The sequence below is a fragment of the Schistocerca gregaria genome, chromosome 8 (assembly GCF_023897955.1).
Source record: "Schistocerca gregaria isolate iqSchGreg1 chromosome 8, iqSchGreg1.2, whole genome shotgun sequence".
Taxonomy (NCBI): Eukaryota; Metazoa; Arthropoda; class Insecta; order Orthoptera; family Acrididae; genus Schistocerca; species Schistocerca gregaria.
Genome location: NC_064927.1, coordinates 500,050,789 through 500,075,263, shown reverse-complemented (window position 1 = coordinate 500,075,263; position 24,475 = coordinate 500,050,789). Strand labels below are relative to the sequence as shown.

At 39.7% G+C, this 24,475-nt stretch overlaps 1 protein-coding gene across 4 annotated transcripts in view; it reads left to right on the top strand.

Moving 5' to 3' along the window:
• LOC126285357 (myotubularin-related protein 3) overlaps positions 1 to 24,475 on the top strand; it is a 158,734-nt gene that overhangs the window by 11,766 nt on the left and 122,493 nt on the right. For all 4 annotated transcript variants that reach the window (XM_049984679.1, XM_049984677.1, XM_049984676.1 and 1 more), the window contains exons 3-5: positions 2,202 to 2,573; positions 13,878 to 14,130; positions 15,572 to 15,762. In XM_049984679.1, the coding sequence (XP_049840636.1) occupies positions 2,202 to 2,573; positions 13,878 to 14,130; positions 15,572 to 15,762 (816 nt within the window). The remainder of the gene's footprint in view (positions 1 to 2,201; positions 2,574 to 13,877; positions 14,131 to 15,571; positions 15,763 to 24,475) is intronic.

Genomic DNA, 24,475 nt, shown 5'->3' with positions numbered 1-24,475 from the left:
TGCTTAACAAGTGTAACTTTTTATTGAAATGGGTTTTAAGTGGAATTGGCATGAAAATTTTTGAATGATATAAACAAAAATCCCATCATTCAGTAAGGAATCTGTTTCCATATCCGAACAAACAGGATTTGAAGAGGAAATGCATATGAAATGAACCATGGAAATTAGAGGTACCAAGAGAGTTGTATCACAATCAACTAACATCAGTATCTTAATGCATTCCTACACAGTTATGCTGACTCTTAATCTGGATGGTAAATTGGCTGGGAAGTTATTTTGCAGTGTGAAGTTAGAGGTGCTCTGCATTGTTCTCACGTAAGTGATCTTGCAAGAACAGTAGGGAATATTTACGTCACGGCAAGAAAGAGTGAGAAAATGGGTGTAAGAGAACTCAAACTATAGTGGGAGTGCTGCTTTTGGCCAATAGCTGGTAAAAATAACTTGCTTTTGCTTGATTCCTGGTCTGTGTATAAGAATCATACTCCTTTAGAGCAAACTATCCCTCCAGAAAAGTATGTGACATTGCAGTTTGTACCACATGGAGCCACTGCCAAATTTCACCTCTGGATTATTTTTCCCCCCTATAAAACATACACTATTTACAGCTACACCTTAAAGGACAGTCGGTTTCATGATACCCTTCACGACAGACTGTTTTGCATTCAGTTGCATGCCATCACATTCCATCAGTTCTCATCACCCTGTTACACCACTACGATTCTATGTGCATTATTTAAGAGTGTATGCCTAGCTGAATGTCATGCATGGTTTGTAACTACTAAGGAGTTTGCCACTAAAGATTAAACATGCGACATCACACTCGGTGGGCTTCTTGTAAGTAAAATTATGTCATATGTAATATATTGATAATTTGTAAATTTTGTAGGACTACAAAAAACCTTTTTGCTGAATATCTTATTTTTTATATTACCTGTACATCATAACACGTATAAATTTAAACGTCAATTCTGTAAATGTGCCTTATTATAGCAGCTTTGACTTTAATGTTATCCTCTTGTTCTTGTGGAGAAGCTTTTAAGTATAACATTTTTGTTGGAGCGTGAAATGCAGATGGATGTACTGGAAAGCATTTTAATGACATACCATTTTTTTGGGTAATTTATCTTACTACCATGAAAGAATTTAGGCTGTAACATAATACGTAATAAGCCAGTGAGAGATTCCTGTAGCAGTGACAAAAGGAGTAATTTTGGCTTACCACACAAGTGAGATGTTGTTAGTCCATGTACCGTTAAGATGTCAGTAATCAGGAAATTTGATTGCAGACGGATAACAGGTGCCCAGCACATCTGTCGTGTCCATGAGGTGGAGTAAGTACTGGAGATTTCACATGCTTCCATGTAAAGGGTATACTGTACATACATGGGCTTGAGGATGAGGAAAACCTTAATTGCAGTAATCTTCTCTGTTGGGAAACAAACTATTGTTGGCAGAAGTCACCATTGACTACTGTGGATAGTAACAGTGAGGAGATAGACCACAGTACAGAAAATTGCTCACCAGTTCAGTTGGGATGATAGCGACAATGACTGCTCAGTGAAATTACCAACCACACCCACATAGGGCACTTACTGTGGGGTACAGAAGCCGGCACCCTGCATATGTGCCTCTGCTCACCCGTGTCACAGGCCACAGAGATTGGCAAGGTCCTAGCAAGACTGGCATCAAATGTTTGAGGCATGGCGCAAGATGATGGCAGGGTAACAGTATTTTGAAGACTACTAGAGACAGTGAGTGTCGCTTGCCAAAAAGGCACTTGCAGAGACCAGGTGGTGAAAGTATCCTTGTGTTGGCACAATGTGTTTGGACCCCGATGTGAATGTTGTCACGTTCTATCGGTGAATGTGATCCTGGGCTCTCTTTCCCCTTGTACACAGTGGATTCCTTTTAGTAACATGTCTGGCATCTGCCCACTGTGTCTACCCTCACGCTGTCAATACCCGTTTCCTCCGTAAAGATAAAACTTGGAGCTTAGAAAGGTGGAACTAGCATTATACATTTTTGAGTGTTTCCATTGGCTGTACTGGGAACTGTTGCTCCTGAAGGTTTGTTACTCTTGCCCATCTGTCTCTTTGTGAATTATTCAGTTTAGTTTGACTTTGTATTCTTTTTCTGTATTCGATGTCTTATACAGCTTGCCTTAGTTTCCAGATGATTACAGCTTAAAATTTGTTCTGCAGGTGCACTTTTTCTACTAACGAACACTGTCTGGAATGGTACCGACGTCTACACAGATTGACGTCCCCACCGAAGAACATAGAACAGTTCTTTGCCTTTGCGTTTTACGCCTGGGCTCATGAGGCCGGAGGGGAGGAAACGAGTTCACGCCTCGGAGGGCCGTCTCCGTCGCAGAGCTGCACCTTTCGTGCTGAAGTAGAAAGGCTACAGTTTGATGTGCACGGCGCATGGCGTATCTCCCAAGCAAATGCAGATCATTCTTTGTGTCCGTCATATCCTCGACAACTGCTCGTGCCTGCATGCATATCTGACGATACGTTAGAAGGTGCTGCACGGTTTCGCAGTGCGAGGCGTGTCCCGGCAGTTGTCTGGAGGTAGGAGCCTAGTGATTTGCAACATACTTTTTGAAGTGTCTTACTTATTTAATTGCTTACATTGGCTCGTAATATTTTTTTGTAATGTCCAAAACGTGAGAAAATAAGTTTGGTTTACCCAGTCAGGTGAAAACAGGCATGATGAAAAGATTGTCTCATATAAGGTTTCATCAAAGCCTTATTCAGAAACGAAGACCACACATTGACACACACACACACACACACACACACACACACACACACACACACACACACACACACACACACACACACACACACACAGAGGAGCGGATGGAGATAGCAGTCGTATGTGTGAGGGGCGCTTGCTTGTGTGAGAGCAACTGTTTTTCTTCTCTGAAGATGGCTTTGAGCTAAAACTTATACATAAGTCCTTTTGTCATGTTTTTCTGCAACTCAACATGTTGTTATTACGGTGAATAGCAATCTATCCTTTTCATAATATTATTGATATTCCAACCTGGACTTTTCATTGTTTGATTTTTTCAAACAAATGAAAAGCTATTCACCAGTAAACCTATAACACCATCATGAAGATAAACAGCAGTTTCCAGTCACATACAGGCAAACAAAAACAAACATAAACTTATAGTGTGTGAAGAGTTACAGTGTCATGCAATGGGCAACCATAAGGTGCAGAATATGAGAAGCGAATGACAGATGGTTTTATCAAATGGTCTTCGTGTATTTCAAATAAGCTGTCAGTTTCAGAGATGGAATGAAAGTATCTAATTCAGTTCTGTGGATTTTGATGTCTTGGCATCATTTCTTGACCAGCACTCTACAACACGAGTGTCCAAACATGTGTAGTCACTTTCTGGAACTTAGTTGGTTGCAGTACTGTGCTCTGTCAAACTGTACCCATTGTATTAGATGGGAAACCTGTTTTTTTATCTAGAAATGAAATTCTTTGATTAGATAATTCCTTGTAGAAATCAGTAGAGTTTGTGTTTGATAGCCAAAAGCTATACTGCAAATCTTGACTCTTGTTTATGTTGGTGTTCCCATTTTCTGAGTTGTCTTCTGTATATGTGTTTGTGCTGTCTGCGGTTTCTTAGGCTGCCTGTGACAGCTTCCATCCTCATTAACTTCCTTAAGATTGTGAATCATTCACAGGCAATATGACACCATCATGCCCGTCACACACTTTTCTTTAATTTCAGTTCTGCAGCTTCCCGCACCCTTACTTTGAACCTCTGTAGTTATTTGGTGGAGACTGCAGTGTTTTTACTATCGACTTCTCCCCAACCCCTCTATGTTGTGTCTGACCACTGCTGTTTTTGGATTCTGGTTTTAATGGGTATGCCACTTGTACGATTCTATGCATCCTCTCATTTCGTGCCCCACCACTGAACTGTTGTAGTCCAGTCTCCCTCCCCATATTGTGTATAAATATCTTGACTTATATCCTGTTTGTTTTGAGCAGTGCTAGTGAAAGACTAACACAATTACTATTTTTAAACATTTGTTTAGTCTGTCACTGATTGATGTACATATTTGATTATGTTCTTTGTTTCGTGAATCTCCATTGACAATGTGTCATAATAGTGATTTTATTTTGGCAACAAGGTAACAGCCAATGTGAAAGTATATCATGCATCTCTTTAGGGGGGAGTGAATATTACTGACAAAGAGAAAGTGTGTGCAAATTGTAAGGATGTGATTTCGATACTAAGTGAATGTGTATCCAACCTACAATTTATCACAAGTGTGCTCGAAATGGATATTAATAAACAGTCAGCAGCAAAATGTGAATCACTGATGAAGGAAAATACACAGAATTTTCTGCCCAGAAATATCAGTTTTCTGATAAATGGTAAAATTGTTAAGTGAAAAAGAAACTGTGAAAATACTACAAAAATAAGTGTCCTGCTGCAAAAAAAGAAGGGTTTAGCTGTAGTGAAAAATTCAAGTTATGATGCGTGTAAAAAGGTGTCTGCTGCTAGGGCTAAATTAACTACTAGTTAAGCACATAGCAAACAAATTGCAATACACGATAAATTTGAAGTGCTAATAATTTGTGTGGTGATCTGTATCATTTTTCGAATGTTAGGAAGCAATAATTTAGTGCACTGTTGAAAAATACTTAACGAGACAAATTTCTTATCATAAATGGTCAGATATGATATTGTGGAAAATTACTGCCGGACCTGATAGGTAATTAATTTATTGTGCACCATTGGAGGAAATTGTTAAGAATGTGGACAAATTAACTAAGAACTTCTTATTGAAGGCTGTGTTAATAATTATTAACGGCTCAAATGACATTGGCGAGCATTTGAAAGAATTTGGGGAATAAGAATAATTCTTTTAAAATCACACTGAATTAACACAATATTAAGAACATACAGTATCAATCTCTGACATGACACCCAAGACCTGAATCGCGAAATCAAGTCTGTGAATTACTTCATGGTAGGAAAAAAAATCAGTACTGTTTTAGATTTGGGAAGGAAAAGATGAACTTTGAATTTGCACAGCTGGAAAGAAACGAATTGCTGTTCACGGTCTGCAGCTAAACAGATGAGGAAAGGTTCACATTTGCAATAGGCTTTCCTCTTTCATACGTGTGACAAAAATTCAAAAAAGTGAAGTACTGCAATGAACTGTACACAAATAGAGCAAAAAATGACTGTCCTTAAGTGAAAGAAGTAAGGACTGTGGACTGTTACACTGACAGACAGGAAAGTGAACCACCCAGAAGACGAGGAGGATACAGGAGACTTGACAGGTTGGGAGGGTGTGTGATGTGCTGGTGATTACAAAATGGAAAGGAGAAGTCCCCCAGGGGTGGGATCAACTTCTTGGAGCCATCAGTATGGTTATGTAGGTTAAGATCCAGGTATCGCACACTGTAGCCATTCACAAATTTCAGAATTTCGTGTGTTGCTCAATAATGTTGAAAAAGTTGTATTACATTGTGTGGCTGCGTTGTGTAATGGATAGGATAATAGCTTCACCTGCGAGACATTGTGGGTTCAAATTTTGTCAGGTGCAGTCAATTTTTTAATTTTAAAATCTTTATTGAAACTACTTTGATAGTCTTTTTTTTTATTCAGTTATTTGATTTAAATGTAATTTTTTATTTCCATCCCTTTGTCACATATTTTTAATCATATCAACTTCTTCATTTAATCTATATTAAAAACAAAGATTCCAAGACTTACCAAGCGGGAAAGCGCCGGTAGATGGGCACAATGAATAAAACACACACACACAGAATTTCGAGCTTTCGCAACCGGTGGCTGCTTCGTCAGGAAAGAGGGAAGGAAAAGGAAAGATGAAAGGATGTAGGTTTTAAGGGAGAGGGGTAAGGAGTCATTCCAATCCCGGCAGCGGAAAGACTTACCTTAGGGGGAAAAAGGATAGGTATATACTAGCGCGTACACACAGACACAGACACAAGCAGACATATAATCTCATTTTTTGTCCTATCAATCATTCTCCACTTGAAGTCTGTGTTCACATGTTTTTAATTAACTTTATGAATTAATATTGATTTCATTTCTTTTGTTTTTTCAACCTCTGTTTTCATCCACATTATTGCTTGAATTTCACCTTACTCATAAACCCTTCTTTAGTTTAAATTCTCAACTTCATTATTTTGTCCATAGTGCAGTGGATATTTAGGTTAAGTTTTAAATGTTTCTATGACAATTACCATGAAAAAATGCACATCTGGTAATGAAAAAAATACATTTTCCACACCATTGTACAGTCAATATAAATGGATTATTTCATCTTTTGTTTTGCAATGGATAGATCAAAATTTTTGGATAATTGAACATTATAATACATAAATATAAATTTGAATTCACAAAAATTCCAGTTGGAAAAAGAATGCAAATGAAAAAGTTGATATGGTGATTAAAATGATGTGACAAAGAAATAGAAACAAAAAATTACATTAAAACCAGTTAATTGAATTTCAATAAAGATTGAAAAATTTTAAAAAAATATCATCTGGCCTGATGAGATTCGAACCCACACCATCTCACATCTGAAGGTATTATCCTATCTATTACACCACATAACCAGACAATGTAATAAGAATTTTGTAACATATTGAGCATCACACAAAATTCTGAATTATTTTTAGTCAGTTACTCGCAGTCGTGGGCCCACCTGGGTGAATGGCTGCAGAGTGTGATACCTAGGACCTTAACCTTCATCACCGTACATTTGTTTCATAAAGGCGATCCCACCACTGGGGACTTCTCCTTGTTAGTAGTATGTTGCATCCTCCTATGGCATGGATGCATACACAGATTTGATTAGGAAGGGTGTTATAACACCATTGGCCTCTCCTCAAGCGACCTTCCCAGTAGCTGCAGTAATCTGTCCTCGATGTCCCACATATATGCAGAGGTGGTGTCCGAGCTGGTGCCACGCGTGTGCTGTCGGGGACAGATCTGGGGAGCTTACTGGCCACAGGAGTGCCTCATCAACATCACGCAGACTGTCCATAGAGACATGTGCTGTGTGTCCACGAATGTTGTCCTGTTCAAAATGGCACCGTGATACGGTCGTTTCAGAGGTAGTATGTAAAGACCTGTGGTGTTCCTGACATATTTTTGTGCTGTCGGAGTTCCCTCAATCACTACAAACCGTGACCTGAAGTCGTACCCAATGGCTCACGACCTTTTGATGCCAGGAGTAGTATCACTGTGCATCTCCAAAATGTAGGAAGAATGCAACATCTCTCCCGGTCACCACCACACTCACCAGAAGCTATGCAAATTCAAATTGTTCCTACATTGCAGCAAGCATGTCTTGAGATACAGCTTCCACAGTTGCCGTTATGCGATGTCTCAGTTCATTCATTGTTGTTGGTAACTGAGGCACATAAACAGACTCTTTCATAAACTCCCACAAGAAATAATCACATACAGTCAGGTCGTTGACCTTGGAGGCGTGTAATGTAAGGCTGAATCATTTGGTCCTTTGCGATCGATCTGTCATTAAGTTGATTTCAAATTTCCACACTTCTGTATGCCAGTGGGGTGGTGCCCCATCCTGTTGGCAAATGAAGCCATTCGAATCAGTCTCCAACTGTGGGAAAAGTAAGTTCTCAAGCATATTGAGATATGTGCTTCCTATAAAAGTGTTCTCGGCAAAGAAAAACGGACCATACACCTGCACAAAACAAATCAAATTTTGGTGAGTCCCTCTGTTGTTGTACAACTTCATATGGTTGTTCCATACTCGATACTCACATTATGATGTTGCCTTGTCACTAAACACTAAGCGTGGAAGAAAACTGTCATCCTCAATCTTGCCCAGATCAAAATTACAGAACGCCACACGTTGTCATTTGTCACCTTCACAAAGAGCTTGCAGTAGCTGAATTTTTTAAGATTTCATGTGAAAATGTCGACGCAACACATGCCAGATGAACATCAGGGGCATGTTGAACTGCAGACTCCTTGTGAAAATACGGAGGATGCGTTGGACATCTGTCTCGGACACTTGGGGCACTGACGGCGATTTGCCTTTACGCAAGCAACCTGTATATTGGAATTGTTCATGTCATTGTCTGATGCTCTGCGCTGTAGGATGATCCACACTACACCTAGTACGAAAGTCATGCTGAACAGTTATTACTGACCCACACTGCATAAAAAGTAGAACACAAAACACTTTGTTGTACCAACACCATTTTTTGCTAGAACTGATGTGGGTGCACATTGCTGCTACATAGCAGGAACCATATAAAACTCAAGAGTTTGCTCTTTCCAACAGTACGTTGTTGATGCATGTATCTCAAATGACATAATAGTTCTGATTTTTTAAAATCGAATTATTCTTTTTGATACACCCTGTATTTTCCCCGAATTTGAAGTTCACTGCCAGGCCATTCGGAGCGCTTCTATGTTCTCCATTTCCATTTTGTAGATGGGCATCGCACTTCTTATATTTTGGTGTTGGGAAACTACCTTACTCTATTTGCTGCATTCATATTTATACTTTTGTAATACCAAAATATGCAGTGTACATGTTGCCGCACATTAATATCATTCCAAAATGTGTTGCTTTTTGCTGGGAGTGCCAGGAAGTTCTATGCCTGTATATAAAACCTTTGCCACTTAAACAATTGATACATTTTATAGCTCCGAGGGAAAGTATATAGTCACTTAATACAGAAATGATGTACTTTCATGCATCATATAGTGTATTTTCACCCATAAAAAGTACCTTTGCACCCAGAAAAAAATGTATTTTTAACTGGGAAAAACCCGGGAGACTTTTTTTCTGTTTGTGTGCGTGTATCCGTCCATATACACCCTACGAACTCATCAGGGAAATTTGTTTATTCACACACGGACTACCCTCTCCTTAAGCATGACAATACCAGTCCAAACAGGAGAACTGCAACATACGTAACGATCACACACCTCAGGTCCACTGTCATCGATCATCCTCTGTACAGTCTCGACTTGGTCTCATTCAATTTTCATCTGTTTCCAGAAGTTACAAAGCACCGTTGAGAACTTGATGATGATGATGATGATGATGATGATGATGAAGCAGTGCAAGCAGAGGTGTGGTTCTGGCTAAGCCAACAAAGTCTAACATTCAACAGTGATGGTATCAATAAACTAGTCTCTCATTGGGAGCAATGTGTCCATCGCCAGGGTGATTCTGCTGAGAAATAAATATGTAGACATGAAGAATAAAGATGTAGAATGTAATGAATTTTGTTTTATTTAAAAAAAACTTTCAGTTCTCATATGAAAAATATGGAGGCATTACTTTCTGTTGTGCTCTCGTATAAAGTAAACACATATTGTAAGTCAGTGTACATCAGCACTGTCACCCAAGACAAAACAACAAAACCAATAAAAGGCCAAAGATAGTAAGAGGAGTTGGGGATGGGTGTTTAACAACTAAGAGGAAGGCAGCAGGTTTGCAGACTAAGGATTTGCCGGGGGCATGGCAAGTGTTCGTGCTACACACGTGATGCGCGAGTACTGGAGCCGACAGGGTGCAGTGCACAACGAAAGTGACATGGGAACCTGGGTTGGGAAGGGTTGACAGGGCAGAGGAAGAAGGTGAAACTGGTAGGTAGAGGGTGTTGGCCAGATTTGCACAAGATCTCTGCCTGTGGAGTAGGTGTAGGCGTAGTGCCTGCCTGAAGGGGAAGGTCTTCGGTCTTCACCATACTGGACAAAGAAATTCTTGTCACAGCAGATACAGAATCCATGGGTAGTCAGACTGTGTGGGAGTGAATTTTTGGTGTGTAAGGGTGGCGTTCGTTGAAATGCAGATACATCAGAGAGGTGGAAGTCAGTGTCCAAGAAGGTGACGCAATAGTGGAGTAGGACCAGGTGAAGTGGATTTCCATCCACTGGTGCAAGATCTGTCCAATCACCCAGCCCATCACAATCCAGTCCTGTCACAAGATCATCCTATCCCATCAGAGGCAGGAGTGGCCACGTTATATACCATCTCTGCTGCACTCATTGTACAACTTTTCACTGTGGTTGAGAACTAAGCTGACCACCCAGTCACTCAACGTGCAACTGAGCACGGCGTGCTAAAGTTTGGTGCCTGTTTCACAAGCCAGACAGTCTGGATCCTTCCCTCCAGCACCAGCTTTCCTGAAGTGTGTGGGTGGGAGTTACCCTTGTAGCACATCTGCTGCTCTCACAATCTTCCAGGCCTCGATCTCCTTTAAATCAGTGTCCCCACACCTTCTGCACACCAGTTCCCGCTTCCTCTGTCTTGTCACCTCTTGCCAAGCCATGCCACTGTCCTGTGCTGCACCCTACTGGCTGTGGTACCCGTGTACCATGTGCCTGGCCGGTGCACTTGCCACCCCTCCTTGCCTGCGTTCCTAACCAGCAAACGTGCTGCCTTCCTCTGCACTGCCAGCTGCTCACCCTTCACCCCTTCTATTACCGCCCGCCTCTCTACCTGTCCCCCCTCCCCACCCTAGTCCACCTGCTGAAATTCTGGTTTGTGTGTGCTTGGCATCAGCACATATGTTATTTGATGAGAGATCGCCTTTTCTGCTGAATAATATGCATTTTGCCAGAACTTTCCCTACTAATTAAATATGATGTAACTCTGGAACCAGTAATGGAACCACATCTGTTCCTTTTGTACATTAATTGTCTGAGCTTAAACATGGGTGTTCATTTGCAGGTGACAGTACAATTCTATTAAAAGGGGAAAGTAAGAAAGAATTGCAGCAATAAGTAAACATTGCCATAAAACAGCTATTGTGCACAGAGTATTCAGTTTTTATAAATTGCACTAAAATTTCACAATGCTGTGACAAGTATATGTACATCCCATTTATCTCGATAATCGATGAACCAGTTGGTAACAGTGCAGAAAGCAAATTGTTAGGATTATGGCTGAAAAGCAATGTAAAATGGAGTAACCAACTGCAAAACTGAACAATAGCCTTTGGTCACTAAAATCCTGCTGTGGTGCGAAATCAGCAAAGGGTGTACATCATGCCTGTTTCCTTATTGCCTTAATTGTGGGGCCACAATTTTGGGGAAACTCTAAGGCAGCTGTCAGCACATTCAAACTGAAAAAAAGAAGAAGAAGAAGAAGAAGAAGAAGAAGGGAAAAAAGATATTGGATCCAAGCCTAGACACTCACACAAACCTCTGTTTAATATTCCTTGTGGTCCACCTGTAAGAAGTACTTACATTGTGAAAACTCTTCTGTTCTTTAAAGTAAGTGTGACGGGTGAGGGTAATAGTTTGAAATAAATGAGTAAATAATCAAATAGATAAATATTGTATTTCTGATCATTATAGCAGACCAATCCAACAGAGACTTATGTTTCAACTAATTCAGTATATGGATATTCCCACACAGGAGAACATAAGAGGAAATACTGAGGCCAAAATCTTTGGAAAATATTGTCACATTTGCAGTGTCACAGTTTTTAAACATATGAAAAGCAAACAAACGGATCAGGAGCATGGCCATGCACCCATTTCCCTACCCTGTGGCTCCTACCCCTATGACAGACCCCACTGTAAGACTTGCACTATGCACCCTCCTACCTACATCAGTACAACTACCACCAAGTTATTGGTCAGGATGAGTGGGCATAGACAGAGAGTGTATACTGGCAACACACAGTATCCTGTTGCAGAACATGCTCTACAGCTTGACAGTTGTGACCTCAGTGCCTGTTTCACCAAATATACCACCTGCATTCTTTCCCAAAGATACCAGATCTACAGAACAGTGTTCCAACATGTCCTTAGCTCTCGCCACCCAACTGGCCTTGATTTATGTTGCTTGCATTGGTCTCAGCATTTCTTCAGAATAACTGTTCCTTTCTGCACTTCCTTTTAGTTTTCTAAATCTTCCATTTTCTGACTGTCAGTTTGTCCCCACCCACCATCTCTACCACATACTAAGACATACAATGTAGTTAGCTTTCTGCTCTTATTAATTGGTGCAGCAAGTTTTGTCAGTAAACTTTGCCTTGTGTATTACGCTGTCTTCGAGCTTTGCTCTCTCTGGCTTTGAAATCTCATGTGGTAAGTCCTCACTCATCCTGTCTAATAAGTTTTCCCCTGAGCTGGGGTTATTTGCAACTTTTCTGAACTCTCCAAATTTCCTAAACCTCACCAGTCCTTTTCCTTCACCCCTTATGCCTGAAGGAGCAGCCACTGGCTCAGGAAGCTTGCACATTTAAATACCTTAATATGTGTTTTCTACTGTCACCACTTAGTGAGCAGATATTTTCAAAAATCGATTATTTGTATTGATAAATATATGAAATGATGGGAATGATTTGTGATATAAATATGTATGCATAAAGGATGTTTCAACTACTTTGCACCAAATCTCTTGAGGTGATAGATCACATCATGAGGGTCATGTTTTTGTGTTGGTTATACCTCTGAGAGGCAGCAGGGTTTGGGCTGTCTGTGACGTTTATTTTCAAAAGGTATTGTTTATAATCCAGTCGTCTGCTGTACATAGAAGAGGGTAAGTTAAGCCAATTAAATTTCCTGATTCACTTCTAAAATATTCATCTTGGCTTAGACACACTCATTCTAAGTGTTTTCTTGTTTTTAAACTCTGTCAATTTTCTAGGGTAGGTAGTATGCAGCATGCCTAGTCAGTAGACTCTGCTAGTTCAGTGAAATCTCATCTTAGGGCCAGAAAACACTAAGGGATGCCCAACTTCACTGGGATGTTTTGGTGAGCATTTTGTTTCCAACAGAAGTTGTTACTCATGATGTGATTTACCACACACAGGCATTCAGTTCAAAGACTTCGGGTTTAAAAAAGAATGACCTGATTACAAAACTTCATTTGTTTTGATAGAAACATTCTACCGACATGGGATGAATTGCAAAATATGCACAAAATCTTAGTTTTAGCTATACCATTAGAAATGCTCTGTCTGTCCACCAGCAGCAGCACGAACGTCATGAGACAATACCTAAATTCATCTTAAATTTTGCACAGTGTATCTGCTTTTACAGACCATATGGCAGCTGTTATTCTGGTCTTCACTTCTGGGTCATGAAGTAAAGGGGAGACGAACACACTTCCCTTCACACTTTCCCACAAGAGAAAATGACACGGGATCCTGTCTATCAATCTCAGAGGCCGAGAACATGGTGCTGTGTCTTGGGGTCCCCGTGTGCCCTGCCCAGTGCTGAGCTATCTTCGAATGGCTTCTTTTACAACTTCAGGAGGACTTCAAAGATTTCATTTTCGAACAGAATGGAGTGTCACCACACTGGCAACAATGCACATCAGTTTCTCAATGACACTCTGTGCCTATGATGTATAGGTTGTGCAAGACCCTAAGACACTGCCCTGCATTCTTGGCCTCCAAAATCAACAAATGTGACCCCGTGCCTTGTGTGTGTGTGTGTGTGTGTGTGTGTGTGTGTGTGTGTGTGTGTGTGTGTGGTTTGGGGGGTGGGGGGATGTTGAAGGGTAAAGTGTATGACGAATTTAATTGTGTTCTAAATGCTGTTCTTGCTGTTGCTGGAGCATTTGTGATACCATAGCTAAAACTTTAAGATTTTGTGAGTATTTTGCAATTCATTCTGTGTTTGTAGAATATTTTTATCAATAAGTGTGGGGTTTTTAAATTGGGACTTTCTTTTTGAAACACTCTATATGCAGTTTTGTGAGTCTTAAGTAGATGAAAGGTTGATGTATTGTTTTGACTTGTAGATATCAAGGAGTCTCTTGAATTAATCAAATGAATATGCCCAGTGAAACACTAGTAACTATGTGAATGATGGCCATGCTGGACATAAGTGTAATTTATTAAATTTTCAGACATACTGGAAACGGAGCTGTCATTGCTCGTTGCAGTCAACCTGAGGTTGGGTGGTTAGGGTGGCGTTCAGCTGAAGATGAAGACTTGATAAAGGCTATCGCAGATGCGTGTGCCTACGATCGTGGCCGACAAACGATGCTAGACTTGGGTGGCACGTCGACACCTACAGAAAATGGCTCGGCATGTGTTCCTAATGACTGTGATAGTAGCAGTAACCACGTGGAAAGCACCAGTCCTAATGAACCTGGAAAGGTACACATGCAGGAAAGCCTCTCATATAAGATTAAGTTCTCTCACACTTGTAGTCCTTTTGTGCTCTGACTGCTGTTCTTGATTTAATTCATTCACAAACTGTATGTCATTAAGACATTTTAAGTTGCCACTTATGTATGCAAAACAATATATGAATCTCTCTCTCTCTCTCTCTCTCTCTCTCTCTCTGTCTGTCTGTCTGTGTGTGTGTGTGTGTGTGTGTGTGTGTGTGTTTGTGTGTGTGTGTGTGTGTCACACTCACACTGTAATTGAGTTAACGTGAGCATTCTGCAGAGATTTGTTAAATTACTTTTGGTTACTATTTTACTTTATAATGAAGAATTTAAAGATTAAACTGCTGTCAGTGTAGCCCTGTGTGTATTTTATCAACTATGGTGCTTCCTTTTTTCCTAACTTGAAGTTGTTACCTGTCGTTTACCACTATAAAAAGACGAGAAGCAATCAGTGACAAATTTTATCTGCTAGAATCTTGTACGGGATGACTGAAAGAGTTCTTCACTTCTGCTGAAGTATGAAAGTAGAATAAGAGACTTAAATTTATCTTTCTTGAGATGGTCACATAAGTAATATTAATGTTAAAAACAAACTTGAGTACAGCTTTGGATAATACTCCCAGTTCGAATATCAGTTGATAATTGGTAGTGATTGGAAGCATTTTTTGAGGAGCCTTTAATCAACGTCACTCTACAGTCATGATAGAGCACAGTGTGATTTCATGCTCGGTGCAAAAGTATAAGAAACTATCTTGAAAATTCATTTTGGGCCCCTCCTGAGTGTTCCCGAACAGATCCCCCAGAATGCTCATCATTTAGACATCAATTCAGAGTGTGCTGTGGTCGATAAAACTTAAAGGAAAGTGCAGAAAAAAATTTATTACTTTCTGAAAATTTCGAACTGTGGTTGTATGTAGTTCATAGACTATGAAACACAAGAGGATACATGACAAAGCTTGTGCAATACCAGACAGGTGCTATATGTGTTTGTATAACTATCAACAATTTTAGTCTTGCATTATCTTTAAAGTTTGTAACATAATTGTATAAAAATAGCTGTTAGGAAGAAACTGATTGCCACTATATACTTAATACTTGGAAATGAAGCTCCCACATGAACTGAGCATGTGCAAAAGATGAAGAAAAAACACACTTCAAGAGCACATTCTTAGAGTTGTTGCTGTATTGGATGTTTTGTTGTTTTCTCTGTTGCCATGTCAACTATTAAATCATTATTTCCCAAGCCTTTAATAGTATCTGGTACATTCTCATTACTATTCTTATTCAGTTAGTAAATAATTTATTAGTTACACATGTTTTTTTAGTGTTTTAATTTTCAGAAGATTGTGGCTTCTAATAGTTACTATTAGAATTGTTATTGCCACTGGTCAATAATAAAGCACCTATTGTGTGTTTTTGTATTGCAGAAGGTACTGATAATGGATGCACGATCTTACACTACAGCTGTGGCTAACAGGGCTCGTGGTGGAGGATGTGAATGCCCAGAGTACTATCCGAGTTGTGACATCCAGTTCATGAATCTCGCCAACATTCACTCCATTCGCAAGAGCTTCCATGCTGTCAGAAATCTTTGTGCTACTGCAGCTGATCAACCTAAGTGAGTGAAATGTTATTCTGCATTGTGTCATAATGCATGTATGTAAATAGGTGCATATCCCTGTAATCACTAGCTGCCATGCCCTCTTAACCACCCACACAGGGAGGGAGGGGTGAGGGGAGAGAGAGAGAGAGAGAGAGAGAGAGAGAGAGAGAGAGAGAGAGAGAGAGAGAGAGAGAGAGAGAGAGATATGCACACACAATCTGTCAGTCATTACTTCACTTATGTTATCTTCTTATCATCATTTCTAGTGTTTCTTTATTTTTTGTAATCTTATTATGGTGGCTGCTATGTATAATGGCTTCGTGGAAATTTCCCACTGTTCACTTTTGCTGTGGAGATTATTTATTAAACGTTAATACTCGTGATAATAACCAGCTTTGTCACGTAGATTTTTGCTTTTTGAATGTCTTGCCCTCACTAATGCTGCCATTAGTGAAATGCAGAGCTGACTACTTACATAATTTTCTGTGACTAGTACTTGTTTATCTGCTGTAATATCATCTTGTCATGTCTGAGAACCTGCAAGATCCTGTAAAGTGATGGTTCCATTATTCTCTCTGAAAAAATATTCTCGCACTGTTTTTGTTGTGTACTAGAAATTGAGGCTATGAGATGCCACACAAAAACCCACATCAGCTTCTGTAGGTATTTGTTATGTGTGTAGTATAAGCAAGAGTTCGAGATAATACTAAAAGTTTTAGGTTAGCTGTTATACAGTTTCTGTTAAGAGATGGTGCAATTGAAGTAAACATAGATAGGACATTGCACTAATTTTCTGACTTTCTCTTATTTTATGTTGAAATACTTTGCTCAACATTCTTTCCTGTTATTAAATTCCAGTATTACATTTTAAGAGTGGAAGGTCTTCAAAAAGCCAGTTTAAGGATCGAAAACCTTTTACTAATTTTTCAGCTACAATTTTCTGTGTGTGGGGGGGGGGGGGGGGAGGGGGGGATATATGGAAGTCGGAGTATACTAAACCAGTTGAATGGGGGTAGACATCTTCTCACCAATTTATACTTCAGATCCCTCAGTGTTTCCATTGCCAAAGTTCATTTCATTGTTACAAAAGAGCCTCAGCCTGTTTCTTGTCTTGCAAAATCTTGTCCTTTGTTTTATCCCATAATTTCAGGAGAGTTGTATTCATTCAGCATTATTTCACTGTTTGGAAGATTATCAGTTAGGAGCATCAGTTTTGCACTCTCAAAAACACACAGGAGGTAATCATGGCCATGTTTTGATATGGAGAAGTTACCCGATGTTTTAATTGGTGTTTCATTTTGGATGGATAGTGAAGGACCTATGTCCCGTCCAGAGTAACTGATATTCACAGAAACTCTCTTTAATTAATATTAAAATTGCCCAAACAGTGCTGAGAAATTCATTTTTGTATTTTATTTTGGTCAACTGTAACTGTCAAATGTTAGAGAGCGGACAATGTAATAAAATAGCTGAAACATTTGTGAATGTGGGCAAATTGATTTGAAGTCATCACTTACGTTCTCTGTCTAGTGTGAACACTTTTTGTGTTGTAATTTTAAGCTATAGAGCAGTAGCATGAACACTTACGTGGAGTTGGCTGCTGAGTAGTCCAGTTGTTGCAGATTTAGGCATCTGGCTCTACCAGTTAACTACTTACACACAGCAATTGAATTTCGTCTTTCAAATAATGTAAAAATACTTGTAAATTTAGGTTTGTCACTAAACAAACACCGAGTAAAACTTTACTGATCTGAAGAAAATCTAGAAAACCAAACCACCTTACTGAGTTTACACCACGAGCTTTCATCGATATTAGCCGCTTGACAGCCACAGCCGCTGCCATTTAATGAACTCTGGGTATTTGCTCACATCACGTCCAACCTTCGGCTGTCAGCGAGTCTAGCTGTTTCTGTGATTGGTCCACCACCTATCGGGTTATCATCTCGTGTCTCAGAATCTGGCAGCGAAGTTCCCCCGACCACTATTCTGGCTGCATGACCCACCCTATTTCACTTTCTATACAGTCAGTCATAGTTAAGTATTCAACTCCACTATGTTCCCTGTTTACTTCAGTTTCTTTTGTCTTCCAGTAATGCCGGAGATGAAATTCTCCATTGCCTGCAGAGCAGCTTTGTTTTTTGAATGCTTTACACAGTAAAGTTACATGTTTTTGAGCCAGAACTTAGCCCAGTAATACATATAGTTTGTAAACTTTCTGTTCAGAAATCCTTTTTTTTTTTACTGCTCACCCAGATGTCATCTTCAACTGTCCCAAGTAAAAAAAAACTCAACAACGGGTTCTATGATTTCATTGTTAGTTTGTACAATAACCTCCTGTTGTGTTGATTTTACATTACTGTTAACTTCTATTTGGTTTTTCGGTTAACTTTCAGAATCACTCTGTTGAGTTCTTCCCTTACATGTTGAAGTTTATCTGCAGTAAAGGCAAACAAATGGTTGGACATTGTCATCAAACTGGAAGTGGCATATATGTCTTCCATTAGGACATACATTATTGATTCTTCTAGGACTACTGAGAATAGTTCTGGTTATATATAATTATTATTATTATTCACGTATGGTCCCAATAGGACCAAGTGAGGTACAGTCAATCAATGCCGCTTTTGATGGTTGGCCTTCCTTTGTGTCCAAATTTGTTTCATTCTTTCAGAATGAAGTTTCTTTCTTTCATCAGACCATAGTGTTCTAGTCCGTTTTCTAATTGTCCTCTGACCAACTTTCCCATGACATACCTTTTGTCTGAATGTTTCTCTTGCCCGAGTTATATCGGCTACTTCAAGATCCATCTTATTCACATTGATTCATTTAATTGGCTCAGTTTTGGCCTTACTTCTGTTTTTGTAGAATTCTACTATTTGTTTTGCCAACCTAGTGGGTGCCATTCTTTTAATGTGCCCATAAAATTCAAGTCTTCATTTTCTCACATCACCATGTACCGGGTGATCAAAAAGTAAGTATAAATTTGAAAACTGAATAAATCACAGAATAATGTAGATAGAGAGGTACAAATTGACACACATACTTGGAATGACATGGGGTTTTATTAGAACCAAAAAAATACAAAAGTTCAAAAAAGTCAGACAGATGGTGCTTCATCTGATCAGAATATCAATAATTAGCATAACAAAGTAAGACAAAGCAAAGGTGATGTTCTTTATAGGAAATGCTCAATATGTCCACCATCATTCCTCAACATTAGCTGTAGTCAAGGAATAATGTTGTGAAAAGCACTGTAAAGTGTGTCAGGAGTTACGGTGAGGCATTGGCGTCGGATGTTGTCTTTAAGTATCCCTAGAGATGTCTGTCAATCACGATACACTTGCGACTTCAGGTAACCCCAAAGCCAATAATCGCATGGACTGAGGTCTGGGGACCTGAGAGGCCAAGCATGACGAAAGTGGCGCCTGAGCACACGATCACCATCAAGAGATCTTTCATGTGTCTAGCAATATGGGGTGGTTTTAATAAAACCCCATTTCATTCCAAGCATGTGTGTCAATTTTTACCTCTCTCTCTCTACATTATTCTGTGGTTTATTAAGTTTTCAAATTTATACTGACATTTTGATCACCTGGTATGTATGTGTATTCTTCTATTTCCTTGTTACTTCTCAGCCTAATATTTTCCTAATCGTATTTCTTCAATGTCCCTCTTTCTATTTAATTTTAAAGTTTCTGCTGCATAAAGACATTCAGTCTGATTACAGTGTTGTAGTGCCTAAGTTTACTGAATTTAGAAAGTTATTTTTTTACTATAAATATTTTGCGTTAGTCTGAATGCAATTGTCGTTTTGTGACAGTGAACTTCATTTGCAACTTCTTCCAGACTGTATCCTTGTACAATTTCCCCATTATTGAAGTAAAGACTTTGAGGTTGGTAACCTGTCAGTTTTGTTTTGAATGTTTCTTATATTGTTCTTTTGGATGTATTTTTTGATTTCTAAAAGTTGGATATTTTTGTAGTTTCTTTCAATCTGTTGGATTAATTTAGATGTTTCTTTTCTTACAGTTAGAAAGGTGTTGTACGTATTTCCAATTTTTGGTTGCCTCATGCCTGGGCTTATATGCTGTTTCACAAGCTGCATTCTGCCGAGGGTGTTTTTGTTTCTTTCACAGTGGAGTTAAATTTTGTGCTGTTGGGATGAACTTTTCTTTTAGGCTATGCCAATTATTGGACTGTGTTTCTCAAGTTTGCATGTTAGAGTTGGGGTATTTTAGCAGTCAAATTTTAGGCTAACATTTTTTGTTTTTGAAGGGTTTTTGAGGTTGAACATTTACTTTTATTCATGTTAAATAATGATCAGAATCAATATGAGACCCTTTCCTAACTTGGACATGTAAAATTTCTTTGTAGTTCAGGTATGAAATTGCTACATGATCTATTTGAAATTCCACAATAAGTGTATTGGGTGCTTTCCAAGCTTTTTGTTTCTTTTTAAAATGTGATGACATGGTTTTAAGGTTATAATTTTTGCATGTTTCTACATTTTGTCATTTTGGTTTGTCCATTTATGCGCAGTAAATCCACCCACGATTTTCTTATATTTTTTCTCTTTACCTAATTTAGCATTAAAATCACACATTAAAATTTTAACCTGGTTTGAGGGAATTTTCGTGATGATGCTTTCTAACATTTCCCGAGCTTCATTAACTTTTTCAGGTTTTTTTTACACTTATACTCATTGACTGTCATATGGGCACTAATTAAAGTGTATGCTGTATTTGCACATTTAAGAGAAATTGTCATTAGTGTATTTTTAATGGGTTCTACCTTCATTATTGAATTTAAAATGTTTTTGGAGACTGCAAAAGCAGCTCCCAGGTGTGAGAGTTGCTTTGGGAGTATTCTTTTATTAGTTTTACTTTTAAAAAGACGATAATTGCCAAAATCCATAGTGTTATTGTCTGTCATTTGTGTTTCTTGAAGTCTCAAAATTTGAATCTTCTGTTATTTCCACTTATATCCCAATTTATGAAGTTTACTTGGTAGCAAAAGGGAGTTTGTATAAGTATTGCAAAATATGTTTTAAGTTGGGCAGAGGACGCCAACAGCCTCTGCTGAATCACACTGTGTTTTAACCTTGCGGCTCCAGAATCCGAAAGACCAGTTGCGCCAGTAATACTGGCAGTGGATTGACCACCTGGGGTAATATTGTGATCATCAAACTGCTCCATGATGATTGTGCCTGGAATTGGGTGGGGCTGTGTAGACTCATTGAGTGAACTCGTAGTGTTAAGACTGGAAGGGTTAGTTCCAGAGTACAGGGTGTTTATAAATGTATATCGGGGTTTTAAAGCTTTATAATATTTATTACATTAAACTTAGTTATAAATGATATGTCAAATGAAAGAGCAACTCAAACAGTTGTGTTTCGCACCAGTGCACATGTCCAGTGCGAAATGTTTCCGCCGCAGTCCACTAGACAGCAGTAGTAGCGAAGATGGTGACTAGTGAACAGAAAGCGTTTTGTGTTTTGCAGTTTGCAAAGACTGAATCTGTAGTTACTGTGCAATGTGCGTTCCAGCTGAAGTTTGGTTGTGATCCTCCAAGTGATAACATTTGTAGATGGTATCATCAATTTGAAGATACTGGCTGCCTTTGTAAAGGGAAGAGCACAGGACGACCAAGAGTTAGTGAAGAGACTATTGAATGAGTGAGAGAATCGTCCACTCGTAGCCCAAAGAAATCAGTCCAGAAGGCTAGTTGTGAATTACAAGTTCCCATGTCGACTGTTTAGAAAGTATTAAGAAAACACGTACAACTACATTCTCACCGTTTACAGTTACTATGGGCTCTAAAGCCAGCAGACCATGGATTACGTGCCAACTTCGCAAATGAAATGTTGTTTCATGACGAAGAAGGTTTTCTGGATCATGTTGACCTTCCAACTTAGTGGACATGTTAACACTCACAATGTGCTCATCTGGGGCTCAGAAAATTCTCACGAGGTGGTACAAATGCAACGAGATTCCCCTAAAGTGACTGTTTTTGTGCCATATCCTGGTGGAAAGTTTATGGGCCTTTCTTTTTTGGTGAACCTACTGTAACTGGCACTTCTTACCTTGATGAACTAGAGCAATAGCTCTTCCCTCAGTTGGAAGAAGATAAGCCAGAGAACTTCATTTTCCAGCAAGATGGTGCACCACCTCACTGGCATAGCAAAGTACACGATTGGTTGAACTTCGCTGTACCCAAGCACTGGATAAGCCGCAAGGGGCCCAATGACAGGGCTTGCTTTGCATGGTCTCCACGTTCACCCTTTTCTTTTTTTTTTTGGGGGGGGGGGGGGGGGGGGCTTCATCAAGGATCTTGTGTATGTGGCTCCACTACCAGCAGACCTCCCTGAATAAAGAAACCAGATTGAAGCAGCTGTTGCTACAATCACTGAAGACACATTTATCAACATACTTATCAACATTTGGGACAAACTCGACTATAGACTTGATTTGTGCTGTGTGACAAATGGTGCTCACATTGAATATTAATAAGGTTCTTGATAAAACGGTTTGATTGCTCTTTCATTTGACATATCATTTATAACTGTAAGTTTAATATAATAAATATTATAAAGCATTAAAACTCTTGATATTCATTTATAAACACCCTATATAAATTTCAGCCACACCACTGGTGAACAGACACTGACGACTGTGCAACTTGCTACGAGGGTTGCCCAGAAAGTATTTCATTTTTTCTTCAACATTTCTTTTTTGAACATGGTGAGAATTACACACCTGAAAGAATGGTGTTTTATCTACACACCCTATTTTTTGACGTAATCTCCATCCCATTCTGTGGCCTTCCTGCAGCGTGAAACAAGGGCGTGTATGCCCTGTCGTAACCAATCTTTATCCTGGTGGTGGAGCCAGTGCTTCTGTGTGAATCACCTCATCATTGTCCTCAAGATGTCTTCCACGAATGGCATTCTGTAATGGCCCAACCAAGTGGAAGCCTGATGAGGCTAGGTCAGGGCTGTCAGGTGTGACAGCTGTGGATGGTCTCCCCAGGCACTGTAAATAATGGAGCTCCGCTGAACTGCCTTCTGGTGACCTCACCCTCTGTGCTCAGCGACTAACTGTACTTCTGTCAACAACAGATGCTCCATAGTCTTTCACAAGCATTTGTGAATATTCCTCATAGTTTCTTTCTCTGCAGTGAGGAATTCAATGCTGGCATGTTGCTTATAATGTACATCACCTAAAGACGCCATTCTGAAACTGTCCTGCAGCTGTGCTATGTCAGAAGTGAAAGAAACTTGGTGCACACATTCTGGAGACTTCAAATAATACATACATAATGTTTCGCATTCTTAGCATTGTTTTCGGCTGAGAAAGAAAAAAATGCAGTGCATTACTTTCTGGACAACCCTCGTACAAGACGGATGCAAAGTGGATTTGCGTTTGTTTTACCTTGATCCGTCACTACTTATTCTGTATTTGCAGCTATCCACTGTATCTGATGGAATGTTCAGTATTCGCCACCTGTGATCTGTCCATTCCCTACGCAAGATCGGCTTCTTAAGACTTGGTTACAAAGCCTTTGTCTGAAGGTTGTATACAGGGTGTTACAAAAAGATACGGCCAAACTTTCAGGAAACATTCCTCATACACAAATTAAGAAAAGATGTTATGTGGACATATGTCTGGAAACGCTTAATTTCCACATTAGAGCTCATTTTAGTTTCGTCAGTATGTACTGTACTTCCTCGATTCACTGCCAGTTGACACAATTGAAGGAAGGTAATGTTGACTTCGGTGCTTGTGTTGACGTGAGACTTATTGCACAGCAGTACATAGCATCAACAGGTTAGTGTTCATCACAAACGTGGTTTTGCAGTCAGTGCAATGTTTACAAATGCAGAGTTGGCAGATGCCCATTGGATGTATGGATTAACAAGGGGCAATAGCCGTGGTGCGGTACATTTGTATCGAAACAGAATCCAGAACGAAGGTGTCCCGACAGGAAGACGTTCGAAGCAATTGATCAGCGTCTTAGGGAACACGGAACATTCCAGCCTATGCCTCACAACTGGGGAAGACCTAGAACGACGAGGACACCTGCAATGGACGAGACAATTCTTCGTGCAGTTGACGATAACGCTAATGTCAGTGTCAGAGAAGTTGCTGCTGTACAAGGTAACATTGACCACGTCACTGTATGGAGAGTGCTACAGGAGAACCAGTTGTTTCCGTACCATGTGCAGGCACTATCGGCAGCTGATTGGCCTCCACGGGTACACTTTTGCGAATGGTTCATCCACCAATGTGTCAATCCTCATTTGAGTGCAAATGTTCTCTTTGCAGATGAGGCTTCATTCCGACGTGATCAAATTGTGAAAATTTACAATCGACATGTGTGGGCTGACGAGAATCCGCACGCTATTCGCAATTGTGCAATCACGTCAACAACACATATTTTCTGTGAACGTTTGGGCAGGCATTGTTAGTGATGTCTCGATTGGGCCCCGTTTTCTTCCATCTACGCTCAATGAAGCATGTTATCATGATTTCATACGGGATTCTCTACCTGTTCTGCTAGAACATGTGCCTTTACAAGTACAACACAACATGTGGTTCATGCACGATGGAGCTCCTGCACATTTCAGTTGAAGTGTTTGTACGCTTCTCAACAACAGATTCGGTTACCGATGGATTGGTAGAGGCAGACCAATTCCATTGCCTTCACGCTCTTCTGACCTCAACACTTT